General features: G+C 44.4%; 1 protein-coding gene across 11 annotated transcripts in view; it reads right to left on the reverse strand.

The window, feature by feature from the left end:
* The window catches only part of KMT2C (lysine methyltransferase 2C), a 1,516,687-nt gene that overhangs the window by 130,363 nt on the left and 1,369,436 nt on the right, over nt 1-16,888 (reverse strand). For all 11 annotated transcript variants that reach the window (XM_069211124.1, XM_069211114.1, XM_069211120.1 and 8 more), the window contains one exon: nt 11,517-11,766. In XM_069211124.1, coding sequence (XP_069067225.1) covers nt 11,517-11,766 — 250 coding nt within the window. The remainder of the gene's footprint in view (nt 1-11,516; nt 11,767-16,888) is intronic.

Genomic DNA, 16,888 nt, shown 5'->3' on the forward strand with positions numbered 1-16,888 from the left:
TTAACGAGTGGAGAGAACTCTATGAGGAATGTATAAAGTTCTTTTAGCTTAAGCATAGCATTAACAATCAATCTTGCAATACCTGATTTAGAAATGGTCTTTCCTTTGTGAAGTTTTGAGAAAGCAACAAATAGTTGTTCTTTCAAAATGATTTAGACCTGTTAATGTAATGCATCAGCGCATGATCTACGTTTAAGGTATGCAGATCGCATTCTGCAACTAAGTCAGGTTGGGAACAAAAGACAGGCAGTCCAAAAGATTACGGTGGAAATTAATCATCAGCTTTGGAAGAAATTTAGGATTGGTACGAAGTACAAATCTATCTCTATGCATCTGGAAAAAGGGTTCTCCTGAAGTTAGCATTTGAAGCTCACGGACACGTCTAAGTGAACTGATAGCAACCAAGAATGTTACCTTTCAGGACAAAAACTGGAGGGACAGGAGTAGAGGGACTCAAATGGAGGGTCCATTAACTTTGTTAATACAATATTGAGATTTCACATGGGAGCCGGTGGCACCCTAGGACAAATGACTGTTTTCAGGCCTTCTAAGAAAGCTAACATGACTGCAATTCTAAATACGGAAGGCTACTGCCTATTTTGTAAGTATGCAGCTACCACTGCTACGTGCAGCCTTATAGCTGCAACTAGTGGTTGCTAAACCAGAGGTATACAAAAAGAAAACAATATAAGATGGAGTCGACGCCCATACGCAATGGAGCCGAAAGGGAGGAGTCCCTCGGTCTCGTGACTCGAAAAGACTTCTTCGAAGAAAAACAACTTGTAACACTCCGAGCCCAACACAAGATGGCAGGATAATGCACAGCATGTGTATCTGCAGCTACACATGCCACCGAACACATATTTAGTAAGTAGCAAAGAATATCTTGTACTTTGGCTGCCAAGGGATCAATGTATTTGGAAAGACAACAATATATTGTTTTCCATTTAGCAGTGTAACCGGCCAGAGTAGTAGGCTTGCGTGCCTCTCGGAGAGTGTCCATACATTGGTTCTGGGAGATCTAGGTAACCAAATTCTAAGACTTCAGGAGCCAGATTGCAAGTTGAGGGATCTGGGGGCCAGGTGTCTGATTTCTCCATGGATCTTTGTGAGAAGGTGTAGGAAGTTGGCTCTGTATATACTATTTCAAAGTAAGAAATAGTGTGCACAGAGTCCAAGGGTTCCCCTTGGAGGTAAGATAGTGGCAAAAAGAGATAATTCTAATGCTCTATTTTGTGGTAGTGTGGTCGAGCAGTAGGCTTATCAGAGGGTAGTGTTAAGCATTTGTTGTACACACACAGGCAATAAATGAAGAACACACACTCAAAGACAATTCCAGGCCAATAGGTTTTTATATAGAAAAATATATTTTCTTAGTTTATATCAAGAACCACAGGCTCAAGATTTACAAACAATACTTTAAATGAAAGGTATTTCACTCAGGTATCTTAGGAACTTTGAATAATCCCAATAGCATGTACAGTTTTGGCAAAAATGGACACAGTGCAAAAATCAACAGTTCCTGGGGGAGTTAAGTAAATGTTAAGTTCACAGGTAAGTAAAACACTTACAGGGTTCAAAGTTGGATCCAAGGTAGCCCACCTTTGGGGGTTCAAGGCAACCCCAAAGTTACCACACCAGCAGCTCAGGGCCAGTCAGGTGCAGAGGTCAAAGTGGTGCCCAAAACACATAGGCTTCAATGGAAATAGGGGTGCCCCGGTTCCAGTCTGCCAGGAGGTAAGTACCCGCGACTTCTGAGGGCAGACCAGGGGGGGTTTGTAGGGCACCGGGGGACACAAGCAAGCACAGAAAGTACACCCTCAGCGGCACAGGGGCAGCTGGGTGCAGAGTGCAAACAGGCATTGGGTGTTCAATAGGAAGCAATGGGGAGACCAGGGGGTCTCTTCAACGATGCAAGCAGGCACAGAGGGGCTCTTTGGGGTAGCCACCACCTGGGCTAGGCAGAGGGTCACCTGGCGGACGCTCCTGCACTGGAGCTCAGTTCCTTCAGGTCCTGGGGGCTGCGGGTGCAGTGTGGTTTCCAGGCGTCGGGTTCCTTGAAGCAGGCAGTCGCAGTCAGGGGGAGCCCCTGGATTTCATCTGCAGGCGTCAATGTGGGGGCCCGGGGGGGGGGGGGGGAGGGGGGGGTCAACTCTGGCTACTCACGGGCTCGCAGTCACGGGGGAGTCCTCCCTATAGTGTTAGTTTTCCGCAGGTCAGCCGGGGGCGTCGGGTGCAGAGTGGAAAGTCTCACGCTTCTGGCGGGAAACGTGTGGTCTTTAAAGGCTGCTTCTTTGTTGCAAAGTTGCAGTTTTGTTGAACAGGGCTGCTGTTCTCTGGAGCTTCTTGGTCCTTTTAGATGCAGGGCAGTCCTCTGAGGCTTCAGAGGTCGCTGGTCCCTGTTGGATGCATCACTGTTGCAGTTTTTCTTGAAGTGGGGAGACAGGCCGGTAGGGCTGGGGCTAAAGCAGTTGTCGTCTCCGTCTTCTCTGCAGGGCTTCAGGTCAGCAGTCCTTCGTCTTCAGGTTGCAGGAATCTCTCTTCCTCGGTTCTGGGAGCCCCTAAATACTCAATTTAGGGGTGTGTTTAGGTCTGGGAGGGCAGTAGCCAATGGCTAATGTCCTTGAGGGTGGCTACACCCTCCTTGTGCCTCCTCCCTGAGGGGAGGGGGCACATCCCTAAAACCATTGGGGGAATCCTCCAATCTCAAGAGGGAGGATTTCTAAAGATAGGAGTCACCTCAGCTCATCTTTAAGATGCCCTCTGGGTGTATTTCAAAATAAAAATGTACACTGGCATCAGTGTGCATTTATTGTGCTGAGAAGTTTGATACCAAACTTCCCAGTTTTCAGTGTAGCAATTATGGTGCTGTGGAGTTCGTGTATGACAGACTCCAAGACCATATACTCTTATGGTTACTCTGCACTTACAATGTCTAAGGTTTTGCTTAGACACTGTAGGGGCATAGTGCTCATGCACCTATGCCCTCACCTGTGGTATAGTGCACCCTGCCTTAGGGCTGTAAGGCCTGTTAGAGGGGTGACTTATCTATGCCATGGGCAGTGTGAGGTTGGCATGGCGCTCTGATGGGAGTGCCATGTTGACTTAGTCATTTTCTCCCCACCAGCACACACAAGCTGGCAAGCAGTGTGCATGTGCTGAGTGAGGGGTCCCCAGGGTGGCATAAGACATGCTGCAGCCCTTAGAGACCTTCCCTGGCATCAGGGCCCTTGGTACCAGGGTACCAGTTACAAGGGACTTACCTGGGTGCCAGGGTTGTGCCAATTGTGGAGACAAAGGTACAGTTTAGGGAAAGAACACTGGTGCTGGGGCCTGGGTAGCAGGGTCCCAGCACACTTTCAAATCATAACTTGGCATCAGCAAAGGCAAAGTCAGGGGGTAACCATGCCAAGGAGGCATTTCCTTACAATATACATATGTTAAACTTAAACGACTACAGGCTACCGGGGAGGAGGGAAGGTGCAAGTGAACCTGCAGCACTACATGCCACAAACATATGTACACTGGGTAAGTGACCTTTTCCGTTTGATGGCATGTGTAGCTGCAGATACACATGCTATGCATAGACAACAAAGCAGTTAGTCCTCCCATAAATAGCTGCGGCTAGCCTGTAGGAGTTGAGGTTGTTTTTAAATAGTGTTCTTAAGACAGCTTGGCCTATAGTGGCTTGTTGCTGTGAAAAAACCAACACAGTAGTGTTTTGAAAATGTATGAGGAGTTGACCATGTGACTGCTTTACATATATCAACGATTGGTATGTTTCCTAAAAATGCCATTGACACACCTTTCTTTCTTGTCGAATGTGCTCTAGGAGTGATCAAAAGTTGTCTTTTTGCTTTCATGTAGCATGTTTGTATGCATTTAACAATCCATCTTGCTAAACCTTGTTTTGATATAGGATTGCCTTGTTGGAAAGAAACAAAATGTTGTTTTGTTTTTCTATTATCTTTGGTTCTGTCTATATAGTACATAGGAGCTCTTTGGAGATCTAGGGAATGAAGAGCTCTTTCTGCCAAAGAGTCTGGCTGTGGAAAGAAGACTCGCAATTCCACTGTTTGACTTATGTGAAAAGGAGATACTACTTTTGGTAGAAATTTTAGATTTGTTCTAACTACAACTTTGTTTGTGCACTTGTTAAAAAGGTTCTTCAAGAGGGAAGGCTTGTATTTCACCTCTTCTTAAAGAAGTAATAGCTACAAGGAAAGCAATCTTCCATGTTAAATATTGAATTTGACAAGACTAAATGGGGTCAAAAGGTGGTCCCATGAGTATGGTAAGTACGATATTTAAATTCCACGATGGAACAGGTGGTGGTCTAGGTGGAATAATGCGTTTTAATCCTTCCATGAAGGCTTTAATAACAGGAACTCTGAATAGAGAAATATGTTGAATATTCTCTAAGTATGCAGATATCGCAGTGAGGTGTATTTTGATGGATGAAAAAGCCATATGTGATTTTTGTAAATGAAGTAAATAGCAAAAAATATCTTGTATGGATGTTGTAAGTGGGTCAGTGTTTTTAGATTGACATTAGTAGACACATCTTTTCCACTTGTTTGCATATCATTGTCTAGTAGTAGGTTTACATGCTTGTTTAATTACTTCCATACATTCGGGTGGAAGTTTTAGGTAACCAAATTATAGGACTTCAGGAGCCAAATCACTAGATTGAGAGCACTGGGATTTGGATGCCTGATTTGACCTCTGTTATGAGTTAACAAATCCGGTCTGTTTGGGAGTTTGGAATGGGGTACTACAGACAGATCTAGGAGTGTTGTGTACCAATGCTGACGTGACGATTTTGGTGCTATTAGAATCATGGTGAGTGTTGTTTGATGTAGTTTGCGGACTAGAAAAGGAAGGAGTGGGAGAGGGGGAAAAGTGTAAGCAAATATCCCTGACCAATTGATCCATAGAGCAGTGCCCTTGGATAGAGGATGTGGGTGTCTGGATGCAAAGTGTAGGCATTTTGTGTTTGAACAGATTTATTTCTGGTGTTCGCCACCTTTGAAAGTATTTTTGAAATACTTGAAAGTGAATCGCACGTTTATTGTGTGTTTGTTGGTGATTTCTGCTTAAGGGATCTGCCAGCTGATTGTCTATCCCTGGAATGTATTGTGCTAACAGATGAATGTGATTGTGAACTGCCCATTTCCATATTGTTTGGGCTAGGAGGGACAGTTGAGATGAGTGTGTCCCGCCCTATTTGTTGAGGTAATACATGGTTGTCTTGTTATCTGTTTTTATGAGAACAGTCTTCTGTTTGAGAAGAGGCTGAAACGCTTTTAGAGCAAGAAATACAGCTAATAGTTCTAGGTGGTTTATGTGAAGCTGTTTCTGTATGGCATCCCACTGCCCTTGAATGGTCTGATTGCTGAGGTGAGCTCCCTAACCGATCACCGATGCGTCTGTTGTGATTATGGTCTGAAACACACGGTCTTGGAATGACTGTCCCTTCATTAGATTGCTGCGATTCCACCATTGAAGGGACATATGTGTTTGACGGTCCATCAACACTAGATCTTGAAAGTTGACTGTGTGCTTGACACAATTGTTATGAGAGGCATTGTTGTAAGGGCCTCATGTTTAGTCTTGCATGGGGAACTATGGCTACGCAAGATGCCATCAAACCTAGAATCTTCATGACAAATCTTACAGTGTATTGTTGATTTGGCTGTATGTGTGGTGTGAGATTTTGGAAAGCTTGTATCCTTTGTGTATTTGGATATGTTAGGGCTTTTTGAGTGTCTAGGATAGCACCTAGGTAAGGTGGTACTTGTGCTGGTTGAAGATGTGATTTTTGGTGGTTGAGAGTGAACCCTAGCGTATGCAAGGTTTCTATCACATAATAAGTGTGTTGCTGGCATTGTGTAAAAATGCTTGATTTTATTAGCCAATCGTCTAGATATGGAAAGATGTGGATGTGTTGTCTTCTTAAGTAGGCTGCTACCACTGCTAGACATTTTGTGAACACTCTTGGAGCTGTTGCTATGCTGAATGGCAACGCTTTGTACTGGTAATGTTTTCCTGCTATGACAAACCTGAGGTATTTTCTGTGAGCTGGATGGATGGGTATGTGGAAATACGCATCTCTGAGGTCTAAAGAAGTCATGTAATCTTGTTTTTGTAGTAGTGGAATGACATCTTGCAGAGTTACTATGTGAAAATGTTCCGACAGAATGTATAGATAGAGGGGTCTGAGGTCCAAGATGGGCCTGAGGGTGCCGTCTTTTTTAGGAATCAGGAAGTATAGTGAGTATACTCCTGTTCCTTGTTGAGAATGTAGAACCAATTCTATTGCTTGTTTTAATAGTAGAGATTATAACTCTTGTTGCAACAGAACACTGTGCTCTGGGGACAAATTGTGGTATCGTGGTGGAATGTTTGGAGGGGTGGAGATTAATTCTAGGCAATAGCCATTGCGGATACTTGATAATACCCAATTGTCTGTGGTGATATTTTGTCAATGAGAGTGGAATTGCTGTAGTCTTCCCCCCACAGAAGTGTGGAGTGGAAGGGTGGGAAGGAAGTCACTGCTTAGGTGATGTGGTGGTTTGCTTTGAGGTTTGGAATTTACCTCTGCTCCTGAAATATTGTCCTCTATAGAACCCTCTAAAGACCCCTCTTTGATATTGGGTTTGTTGTCCCTGCTTTGTTTGGGAGGTGGAAGCATCAGAGGACTGTGGCTTAAAACCTCCTCTGAACTGGGGTCTGCAAAAGGAGCCTCTTATGGTGTGGTGTATAAAGCCCCCATTGCTTTTGCAGTATCTGAGACCTTTTTCAGTTTTTCAACAGTGGTGTCTACTTCTGGGCCGAATAGACGTTTCTTGTCAAAAGGCATATTAAGTATTGCCTGTTGAATTTCTGGTTTAAAACCAGAGGTGCAGTCTAATTGTGATGCCAGTATTGACACTCCTTGCGGCTGCATCAGCAGCATCAAGGGCAGACCTTATCTGATTATTGCTTATAGCTTGTCCCTCTTCCACAACCTGTTGTGCTCTCTTTTGATGCTCCTTTGGGAGGTGCTGTATAGTTTCTTGAATCTCGTCCCAATGGGCCCTGTCATATCTGGCTAGAAGTGCCTGGGAATTGGTAATTCTCCATTGGTTAGCCACTTGTGTGGCGACTCTTTTTCCAACTGCATCAAATGTCCTACTTTATCAGGAGGAGGTGCATCTCCTGATGACTGGCTGTTTGCTCTTTTCCTCGATGCACTGACTACCACTAAGTCTGGAGGGACCTGGTGTGTGATATAGTCTGAGTCAGTAGGAGCAGGTTTATATTTGTTTTAATCAATTCTAGGGGTGATGACCCTAGCTTTGACAGGCTCATTAAAAATTTGGTCCACATGTTTAACCATTCCAGGCAACAGTGGGAGACACTGGAATCTGGAATGAGTGGAAGACAGTGTGTTAAATAGAAAGTCTTCTTCCAGGGGATCAGAATGCATTAGCACTCCATGATAAGCTGCTACCCTAGATATTACTTGAGTGTAGGCAGTGGTGACTTCTGGAGGAGAAGGTTTAGATGGGTAGAGGTCTGGAGCATTGTCCGGAATGGGATCAGGGTCATAAAGATTCCATGGGTCTACTGTATCGCCATGTGAATACAATGAATGTGTTGGAGAAGGCAATGGTGGTAGGCTATTGTGAGGTGAAAAAGAAAGCTGTGGAGAGTGAGGAGGAGAAATAAGGAGAGTTGCTGGTTTCTCCTTTTGTTTCTGCACTTTTGCTGGCGGTTAAACAGAGTTTAACTCCTCTTGAAAAGCCAGCTTTCTTTTTGTCTTTAAGGGAGGTACAGTGATGATTCGTCCAGTCTCCTTATGTATATGAATTCTCGATTGCCTTTTATCCATAACCTCTAATATTTGCTCAATCTCAGTCTCTTCTTCAGAAGCTTTATGAGATTCCAGCATGGGCTTTGAGATTTGCTTTACTTTTCTCGAAAGTCCCTGTTTTGCTGTGTATGAGGATTTTCTTGGCTCAGAAGTGTGGACCTTTTTCGGTCCCAAAAAAGTTGTCGGTTGTTTGGGCTCCGAAACTGAGTGCTGAATTTTCGACTCCGAGGAATGAGGCCTTGGACTGCAGTCTGAAGTGGCAGCTTTAGCTGATTTACTTGACTCTGAGGTGGATAGAGGAGTGGCCTTTTTTGGCGCTGACCCCAAAGGTCGGTCGCCAGCAGTCTTTTTTCAGGCCGAACCATGGCCTTCCAGCAGTGGTGTACCCAAGGCCTTCGTATGTTTTTTATGTAGAGGTGTAGGGGCAGACATACTCACATGCTAAACAGCTGTGATGGGTCTATCGCCTTCCGATTCTTGTACAGAATCAGTGTCTCGGATGGAGACTGCCGTCTGCGCCTGTTTTTTTTTCTCCATGACGTTGAGATGTTCGATGCTTTTTGACACCATTTCCAGTCTTAGGGCTCTGCGACCTCTCAGGGTCTTCTTTGATCGAAACAATCGCCAGGCCTTGCAATCTTCCTCCCAATGGTCTGGAGAAAGGCACACCCAGGTGTTGGCCTGTATATGGGTACTTCGCACGGCGCCGAGAGCAGAATCGGAATGGTGTCCGATCCATCAGGCTTTCCACGCTGTAGGCCCGAACATTCGGAGCTAGGCACGCGCACCCCGAAGGGGAAGATGAAGGTCCGACTGTACTATTGGTTTGATGCTAGATGGGAACGCAATCGAAAACAATACCGACGAATAAGTAGGTTTTCTGAGGTTTTCCGATTCAAAATCTCAGAGTGAGAGGAAACACATCCGAACTTGACAGCGGAAAGAAAACAATCTAACAATGGAGTCGATGCCTATGAGCACTGTAACCGAGAGGAGGAGTCACTCGATGCCGTGACTCCTAAAAGACTTCTTCGAAGAAAAACAACTTGTAACACTCAGAGCCCAACACTAGATGTCAGAAGAGCTATGCTTAGCATGTGTATCTGCAGCTACACATGCCATCGAACATATATATATATATACACACACACACACACACACACACACACACACACACACACACACACATAAAATGAATGTTTTACTGAGGCCTGAGATATCTATTACGCTGGAGTAAGTTCATGCTACACTTACTTTTCTGTTTGCGTCTTGAAGGCAAGAGACTGCTGTTTCAAGTATTTGTGGTTTCTCTTTTTTTCTAGCACAAAAAAGATACCATTTGCGCTAAAATATAATGCTAAATATCAGTTTCAGATTTTGCATGCTTTTTCTGAAATTTCAAGTAGTTAAACAAAAGCACACCCCTAGTTTTATCTACTTTAAGACAAGAGTATGGCAATCTGTGTGGAATGACCATATTAATTTTGGGAGGAGCTTGTTGCACCTTACTCAGTTCCTTGAAAGGAAACGGGCAAGAAAAGAAGTACTCCATTTTGCGGTCCCCACACCTTAAAAAGATATTCGTGGATTTCGTTAAACGCTAAACCACACCAGTGCAGATTAAATGAGTTCGCAGGATTATTTTGTCTCTTAAGAACAATAAACATCTGTTGAAAATATCAAATCAGGATTCTTATCAAAGTAACCAAACATAATGCAAAAAAATGGGGTAAACAGCATGCAAGAAATACTTTTGTATTAAAATGAAGTAAACAGCATGCAAGAAATACTTTTGTTAGAAAATTAATACGATTATAAGAAATTGGACAAACTTAAATTTCAGGAAAATTTACTTCAACATACAACTCTTTCAAAATAAGCATTTTTGAAGATTACATACATGTTAACACCTCAAATAAGTAAACAGGCAGATATCGAAAGGCGGGGAAGAGAGCATAGTGCCTGTATGCAAAAAATGCAATCAAGTATCCTCTCGCCGCTGCTGAATACTGGTCATGCTGAGCCCCAGACAAACATGTTTTTCACGCTACTCCTTAGGAGAATGGAGGAATGGGCTGGTACGTTCAGTGTCTTATCAGTTAACAAAAATTGGATTAGCGTGGTATGAACACAATGTAGGGTGAATTGGAGATGATTAGAAAGAGCCTGGCAATTGGGCATCACACCACACTACTGCTCACATATGTATACTGCCCCATAGTATTTGCAAGGGTAAACAGAAGTAAATTCTGGAAAAACTTGCAATGAAGTGCGAAATGGACTAATGGTGATAAAGAGCAAGTTTACAACATAACATTTGGGCACAGGTCAGTCGGTAGAATAGTGTATTTGTTAAGTAAAGGCATAGAGCACTTGTATGAAAGATTTCCTCTCATACACCTGTTGTTTAACCTGTACATCTGTGAAATTATTACGGAGTTAATCAGTTCCCTCATAAGAGTGATGCAGACCCCTGGGATGCATTGTATTTGCTGATAACTTCCTGATACCCCTAACACTCAGTGGTTTACAATGGGCATCTTACGACAATTTGATCCATAAATTAGTTCTTAACTTTGCTAAATCAAAAGTGATATGTTTAGGAGGGTTACTCAATATCAGAACTGGTATCTAAACAGTACTATACGACTGAATGTCATGGGCTATAAGTATCTTGGCAACACAGTAAATTACAAACTAAGTTGGTGTCCAAATTTTGTGATAAAAAAAAAATGTATGCAGCAACTGATCTTTCTAGGTTTCATTAAAGATAGTGGATGTTTTACTCCTGGTCCACTTTTGAATCAGTATAACATAACACAAATTTTATAGAGCTGAAGCTTCGCTCATGCACAGCAAGCTCTAAAACACAATTTGGAAGCCATTATTTTACAAAAAAAATTTTTTACTTCTTTAATTCTATCTACTCCAGAGGACGTTATTAGAACCGAGTTACTTTTATACTCTGCCTACCACCTCAGTAGATTTCCATTAAAAATCTCTAGGGCTGTGGAAAATATATTTTGGGCTTGTCTTACGCTGAATCAATAACACAAAGTGGTCTGAAAACTGTATCCCCTTTTATATGGACCAATTTCAGATGTGTTCATTTTTTATGATCCCAATTCAAGTATTTGGCTAGTCACCAGTCAGATGAAACTTCAGGCAACCAACTTCGCAAGACTGGCCGAAAAACAAGCCATTGCACTGGAGCAATTGTATGACCTTTTTTGCTGAAGCAAATATACAGCACAAAATTAATGTTTGTGTTATTATTTGCAATGTCACGTATTTTTGCATAAATATCACATATTTACTCAAAAGCAAAAAATGCAAATTTCACACACCACTAATTAACATATGACTGCCATTGGCCTTTAGCAATTAAATGACTGCTCATCTACAGAACCGTAATTAGAGGGTCCCTGAATTGAACATATAGCATTTGACACTGATAAACGGAGGTTTTATCAGTTAGACTTGTTTTTGTACCAGAGGCAAAGCACCTGAAATTAGGAATACATTGCCTTACAAGTTGTTTCTATCAACTGTTAAACATACTATAGAAAACTAAAAAAAAATATTAGAAGGGAAAACGTTCAAGCCATGGTTCAATTAATTAAGTATGAAGAAATGTCTACAGTGAAAGTGAACTTACCATTGTTAGCTGAATTAAAGGGCTGGTTTGCCTGTTTCAGTCCATAAGACCCCATGTTCCTGGCAGATGTCATTGATCCCACTCGGTTGCCATGGAGAAATATGTGCTGTCTGTATTCTAAATCGCTGGTAATTCTTTTATTGTTCATTAGACCCACTGGTATGGCTTCTGGTCTCCCGCTAACCTCATAGTTGTTGGGAATTCTGACATGCAAGAGATCGGCAACTGCAGCAACAACACTGTCGATGTTCTAGAGCAATTATTAAAAATTTCAAATATTTGAATTCAAGTGACTGCAACATAGAATAAACACACTGTGCTTACCCCACTTCACAATGACTTATCGATACAAACAAAATGTACGTTTTGAAAACATTTAACTGATGAACTCCAACTCTTCTACTTGCCTACGAAGCTGCATTTGAGTCTGGCCTCCACCAAAATGTACGAGCATATACTCTAGCAGACATTTTAAACTTGCATAGTTTTAGTCAATACAAAATATTAATGAGCATAATCTAAACAATTTAACACAATAGATAGTGATTACAATTCTATTCTAGAACTATGAGCAGCAAGCAAAACACAACGGTCCAGTTCAGTTCCAAACCCAGAGGCTTCGTTCGGCTCTCTACCTAGGCATCTCAAGTGTAAGCATTTACTGCACTGCTGAACTTTCCAACAGACATGGTGCTGTAGACTATGATTAGCAGTCACCCAAAAGAGAAGGCCAAAAAAGAGGTTTCCATTTTAAAAGAGTTCAAACGTGACAATGTGACTGCAATGTGAAGCTTGTGTCCTGGGCCAGTCAGGAGTTATTGTGCAGTGTCATTTATGACTAACATCCTAAGGTCACTATACTACTTTTGGCACTTGACTCGTAGCAGCAATCCTACTGAAGACACAAACGAGGAGGCAGGAGTAAGAAACACCGACATCATGGAATACTAAATAACACTCATTAAAACCCAAATTCAGGCACTGTCTTCATCTTTTAAGAATAAATCAACTACCTTCTACAAACAGATAAACCATATAATGGATAAAGATTCAAAACAAAAATGGAACCAGGTGGTGTTGGCACTTCCTGTGGCAGGGAAATGTCACCAATATAATTATAGCTCAGACACACTAAATGCTAGACTTCTATTAATACTGGCCCTATGGTTCATGTTCTCGTGTTAAGTGGTCCTTCATTTCTTTGGAAGCAAATAAAATGTATCAGCCATTAATGTTCTGCAACCTAGCCCAGGGCCATGAGGAATATGCAGAGGCAAAGCGCACATTTAAAGCTGTCATGACTAATATCACAGCACTACAAATGGTTGTCATTTTAGCCCACACCTTTTTGAACAATTGTAACGTTAAGGACATTTGTCCTTCAAGTGGACATATAGAAAGGAGAACAAGAAACAAATGCATTAAAAAGCTCATTTAAACTCAAGTGGTGGGCCCGTTGAAACTGTTAGGCACAGCCCAAGTGCATGCTACTGTCCCAATAGCTGAGCTAAGAAAAGGAAACTGAAGGGTTTCAACAGGTACTCAGGTCGTGCCTCCCCGCACTGCGACTGTGTTTTAAGTTTCTAAGGCGCTTTTCTGCAGCTGGGACACTTTAAAGAAAAAAAAAAAAAATCAGCAGAGAAAAGTATATTCACTGAACCTTTACTTGCACTTATAATTCAATGTTCATGAGTGATCTGTGAAGTAGATTCAAATAGGGTCCCAGTCTATATTGGATTCACAATCAGAATCCATTAAGTCTTCCACATTCACATCTCAAAATGAGTTGCTCGTTACTCTACTCATGGTCGTCATTTACGCGTCGCAAGTGGTCACAACTGCGACTCCTAGATTTCTCCTTGCGAACCATGGCACAGGCATTGCGACCCCTAAGAAGTTGTTAAAGCAAAGTTTGGAATAAAAAGTGCTTTGTTACACTTTCTTATCCAAGCACAAATGTGAAATTTGGCTGATAGAAATAAACAGAATAGCAGTGAAGTACAAGTTACTTATCTTCGGTAACGAAGTATCTGGTAGAGACAAATTCTAGTTGCAGACTCCTTACCTTAGAATTTTCCTCCAGGCGTCAGACTGGATCTGGAGATTTTTCTTCGAGCAATACCCTGGCGCGTCGGTCGACTCCACGGGCATCGTAGGCGTCATGGTCGCCGTGATGACATCAGGAGTAGCATATAGATGCCGCCCTCGCGCAGTGACATCAGTTTCTTTTAATGACTTTCCACGCCAAAGCGCAGAGCCGCTAAGAACACTTGAGATTGGTGTGCCAGAGCTAAGGACCTGAAAGGGGGAATCCCTGTCCCTAGAAATCAGTTCGCAAGCGGGGAGGATGGGTGGGCGGTAAGGAATCTGCAACTAGAATATGTCTCTACCAGATAATTCATTACCGAAGGTAAGTAACTTGTACATTTGAAAGAGACTTGTAGTTGCAGATTCCTTACCTTAGAATAGATACCCAAGCAATGCCATCCTCGGTGGTGGGCTGTGAACCAAGATCATACTAGAAAGTCCTGTAGGACTGAACGACCAAAATAGCCGTCTCGACAGACCTGACTGTCCAGGCAGTAGTGCTTAGCAAACGTGTGCAGGGACGTCCACGTGGCCGCCTAGCAGATATCCAGGACAGGAACTCCACATGCTAACGCAGTGGAAGCAGCAGTTGCTCTGGTGGAATGAGCACGCAAGCCTTCATGAGGTTGCTTCTTGGCAAAGCGTAGCACATTTTGAGGCAAAGAAGCACCCATTGAGAGATGGAAAGCTTTTGCACCACCTTCAATTTTTTCACACCCACATACTGTAAGGAAATGCCTCTTTGGCATGGTTACCCCCTGACTTTTTGTCTTTTGCTGATGCCAGTTATGATTGAAAGTGTGCTGGGGTCCTGCTAACCAGACCCAAGCACCAGAGTTCTTTCCCTAAACTGTACCTTTGTTCCCACAATTGGCACAGCGCTGGCACCCAGAGAAGTCCCTTGTAATGGTACCCTTGGTACCAAGGGTCCTGATGCCAGGGAAGGTCTCTAAGGGCTGCAGCATGTCTTATGCCACCCTGGGGACCCCTCACTCAGCACATGCACACTGCCTCACAACTTGTGTATGCTGGTGGGGAGAAAATGACTACGTCGACATGGCACTCCCCTCGGAGTGCCATGCCAACCTCTCACTGCCTGTGGCATAGATTAGTCACCCCTCTAGCAGGCCTTACAGCCCTAAGGCAGGGTGGACTATACCACAGATGAGGGCCTAGGTGCATGAGCCCCTACAGTGTGTAAGCAAAACCTTAGACATTGTAAGTGCCGGATAGCCATAAAGAGTTTATGGTCTGGGAGTTTGTCAAACACGAACTCCACAGTTCCATAATGGCTACAGTGAAATCTGGAAAGTTTGGTATCAAACTTCTCAGCACAATAAATGCACACTGATGCCAGTGTGGAATTTATTGTAAAATGCACCCAGAGGGCGTCTTAGAGATGCCCCCTGAAAACATACCGACTTCTAGTGTAGGCTGACCAGTTCCTGCCAGCCTGCCATACACCAGACATGTTGCTGGCCACATCGGGAGAGTGCCTTTGTCACCTTGTGGCCAGGAACAAAGCCTATACTGGGTGGAGGTACTTCGCACCTCCCCCTGCAGGAACGGTAACACCTGGCGGTGAGCCTCAAAGGCTCACCCCTTTTGTTACAGCGCCCCAGGGCATCCCAGCTAGTGGAGAGTCTGCCTTCAACAGCCAGTCGTCGAGGTAGGGGAAGACTGAAACCCCTAACCTGCGCAGATGAGCTGCAACCACTCCCATCACTTTCATGAACACCTGAGGGGCGGTGGTAAGGCCGAAGGGGAGCACAGTAAATTGAAAGTGCTCGTGACCTACCACGAATCGCAGGTAACATATGGGGGCAGGCAGGATGGGGATGTGGAAATAAGCGTCCCTCAAGTCCAACGCTACCGTCCAGTCTTCTGGGTCCGAGGCAGACAGAACCTGATCCAGGGTGAGCATTTTGAATTTCTCCTTCTTGAGGAAGTAGTTTAGGTCCTGAAGGTCTAGGATAGGATGTAAGCCCTTGTCCTTCTTTGGTAGCAGAAAGTAGCGGAAATAACAACCACGACCTACTCCTGGCACAGGGACCTTTTCTATAGCTCACTTGGCCAAGAGAGCTGCGACTTCCTGGCGGAGAAGCGCCAAATGATCCTCTGGAAGGTGATCAAACGATTGTGGTATGGGTGGTGGAGCAGATTTCAAAGGGAGGGAGTAGCCCTTTCGGACGATCTGCAAAACCCACCTGTCCGTGGTGATATGTTCCCAGTGGGGCAGCTGATAGCAAATTCTGCCACGAACTGGACGGGACGGACTAGGAGGGTTTGGAGGCTGCAGCGGGGGTAGAGGTGGACTGGACAGACCTCTGGTTCCCTGTCCCACGGCCATGTGGGATTCCGCGTGCTCAGCCACGCATAGGGTGACCAGGGTGCGAGGCATGGTGGCTGTGTGGAGGACGTGACAGGGAGCCCCTTCCGTGGCCATGAAAGGGGCGAATAGCAGACTGTGGTGGGCAAGGGGGCGAGGAAAGACCGAGGCACCGAGCCGTAGCCCGGGAATCCTTGAATCTCTCCAAGGCCGAGTCCGCTTTGTCTCCGAAAAGATGGGAGCCATTGAAGGGCATGTCTATGAGTGACTGTTGGACATCCCCCAAAAAAACAGAAGTATGTAACCAAGCATGGCGTCGTAAGGCCACCGTTGTAGCAACCGATCTGCCCAGAGAGTCAGTCGTGTCAAGCCCACAACGGATAGTGAACTTTGCTGCATCTCTCCCATCGTTCACAGCTTAGGAGACGATAGCACGGGCCTCCTCCATTATCTGCGGCAGGACTTGCGCAACCGTATCCCACAAAGAGTTGGTATAGCGGCCCAAACGGCATGCAGTGTTCACAGACTGCAGCGCGAGACTGGAGGAAGAAAACAACTTCTTGCCAAACTGTTCCAGCCTTTTGGATTCCCCAACTGGGGGTGCGGAAGGAAATGCGCCTGAAGAAAGGAAGCCTGGATAACAAGACTCTCAGGCGTGGGGTGTTGGGACAGGAATTTAGGGTTTGGTCGGAGCAGGCTGATGGCAGCGTGTGATAGTCTTATTCACAGGAGCCCCTGTGTTGGGTTTGGACCATGTACCCAAAAGGACATCGGTGAGAGCTTCATTAAAGGCAAAAGGGGTTCTGAAGTAGAAGCCCTAGGCTGAAGCACCTCCGTCAGGAGATTAGACCTGACCTCAACTGTGGGAAGCTCGAGTCCAAGGACCTCAGCTGCCCTACTGACCACCATACCATAAGTTGCTCCCTCAGCCGTAGCCACGGTAGGAAGGGACACC

This window comes from Pleurodeles waltl, chromosome 10 (assembly GCF_031143425.1).
Source record: "Pleurodeles waltl isolate 20211129_DDA chromosome 10, aPleWal1.hap1.20221129, whole genome shotgun sequence".
Classification (NCBI taxonomy): domain Eukaryota; kingdom Metazoa; phylum Chordata; class Amphibia; order Caudata; family Salamandridae; genus Pleurodeles; species Pleurodeles waltl.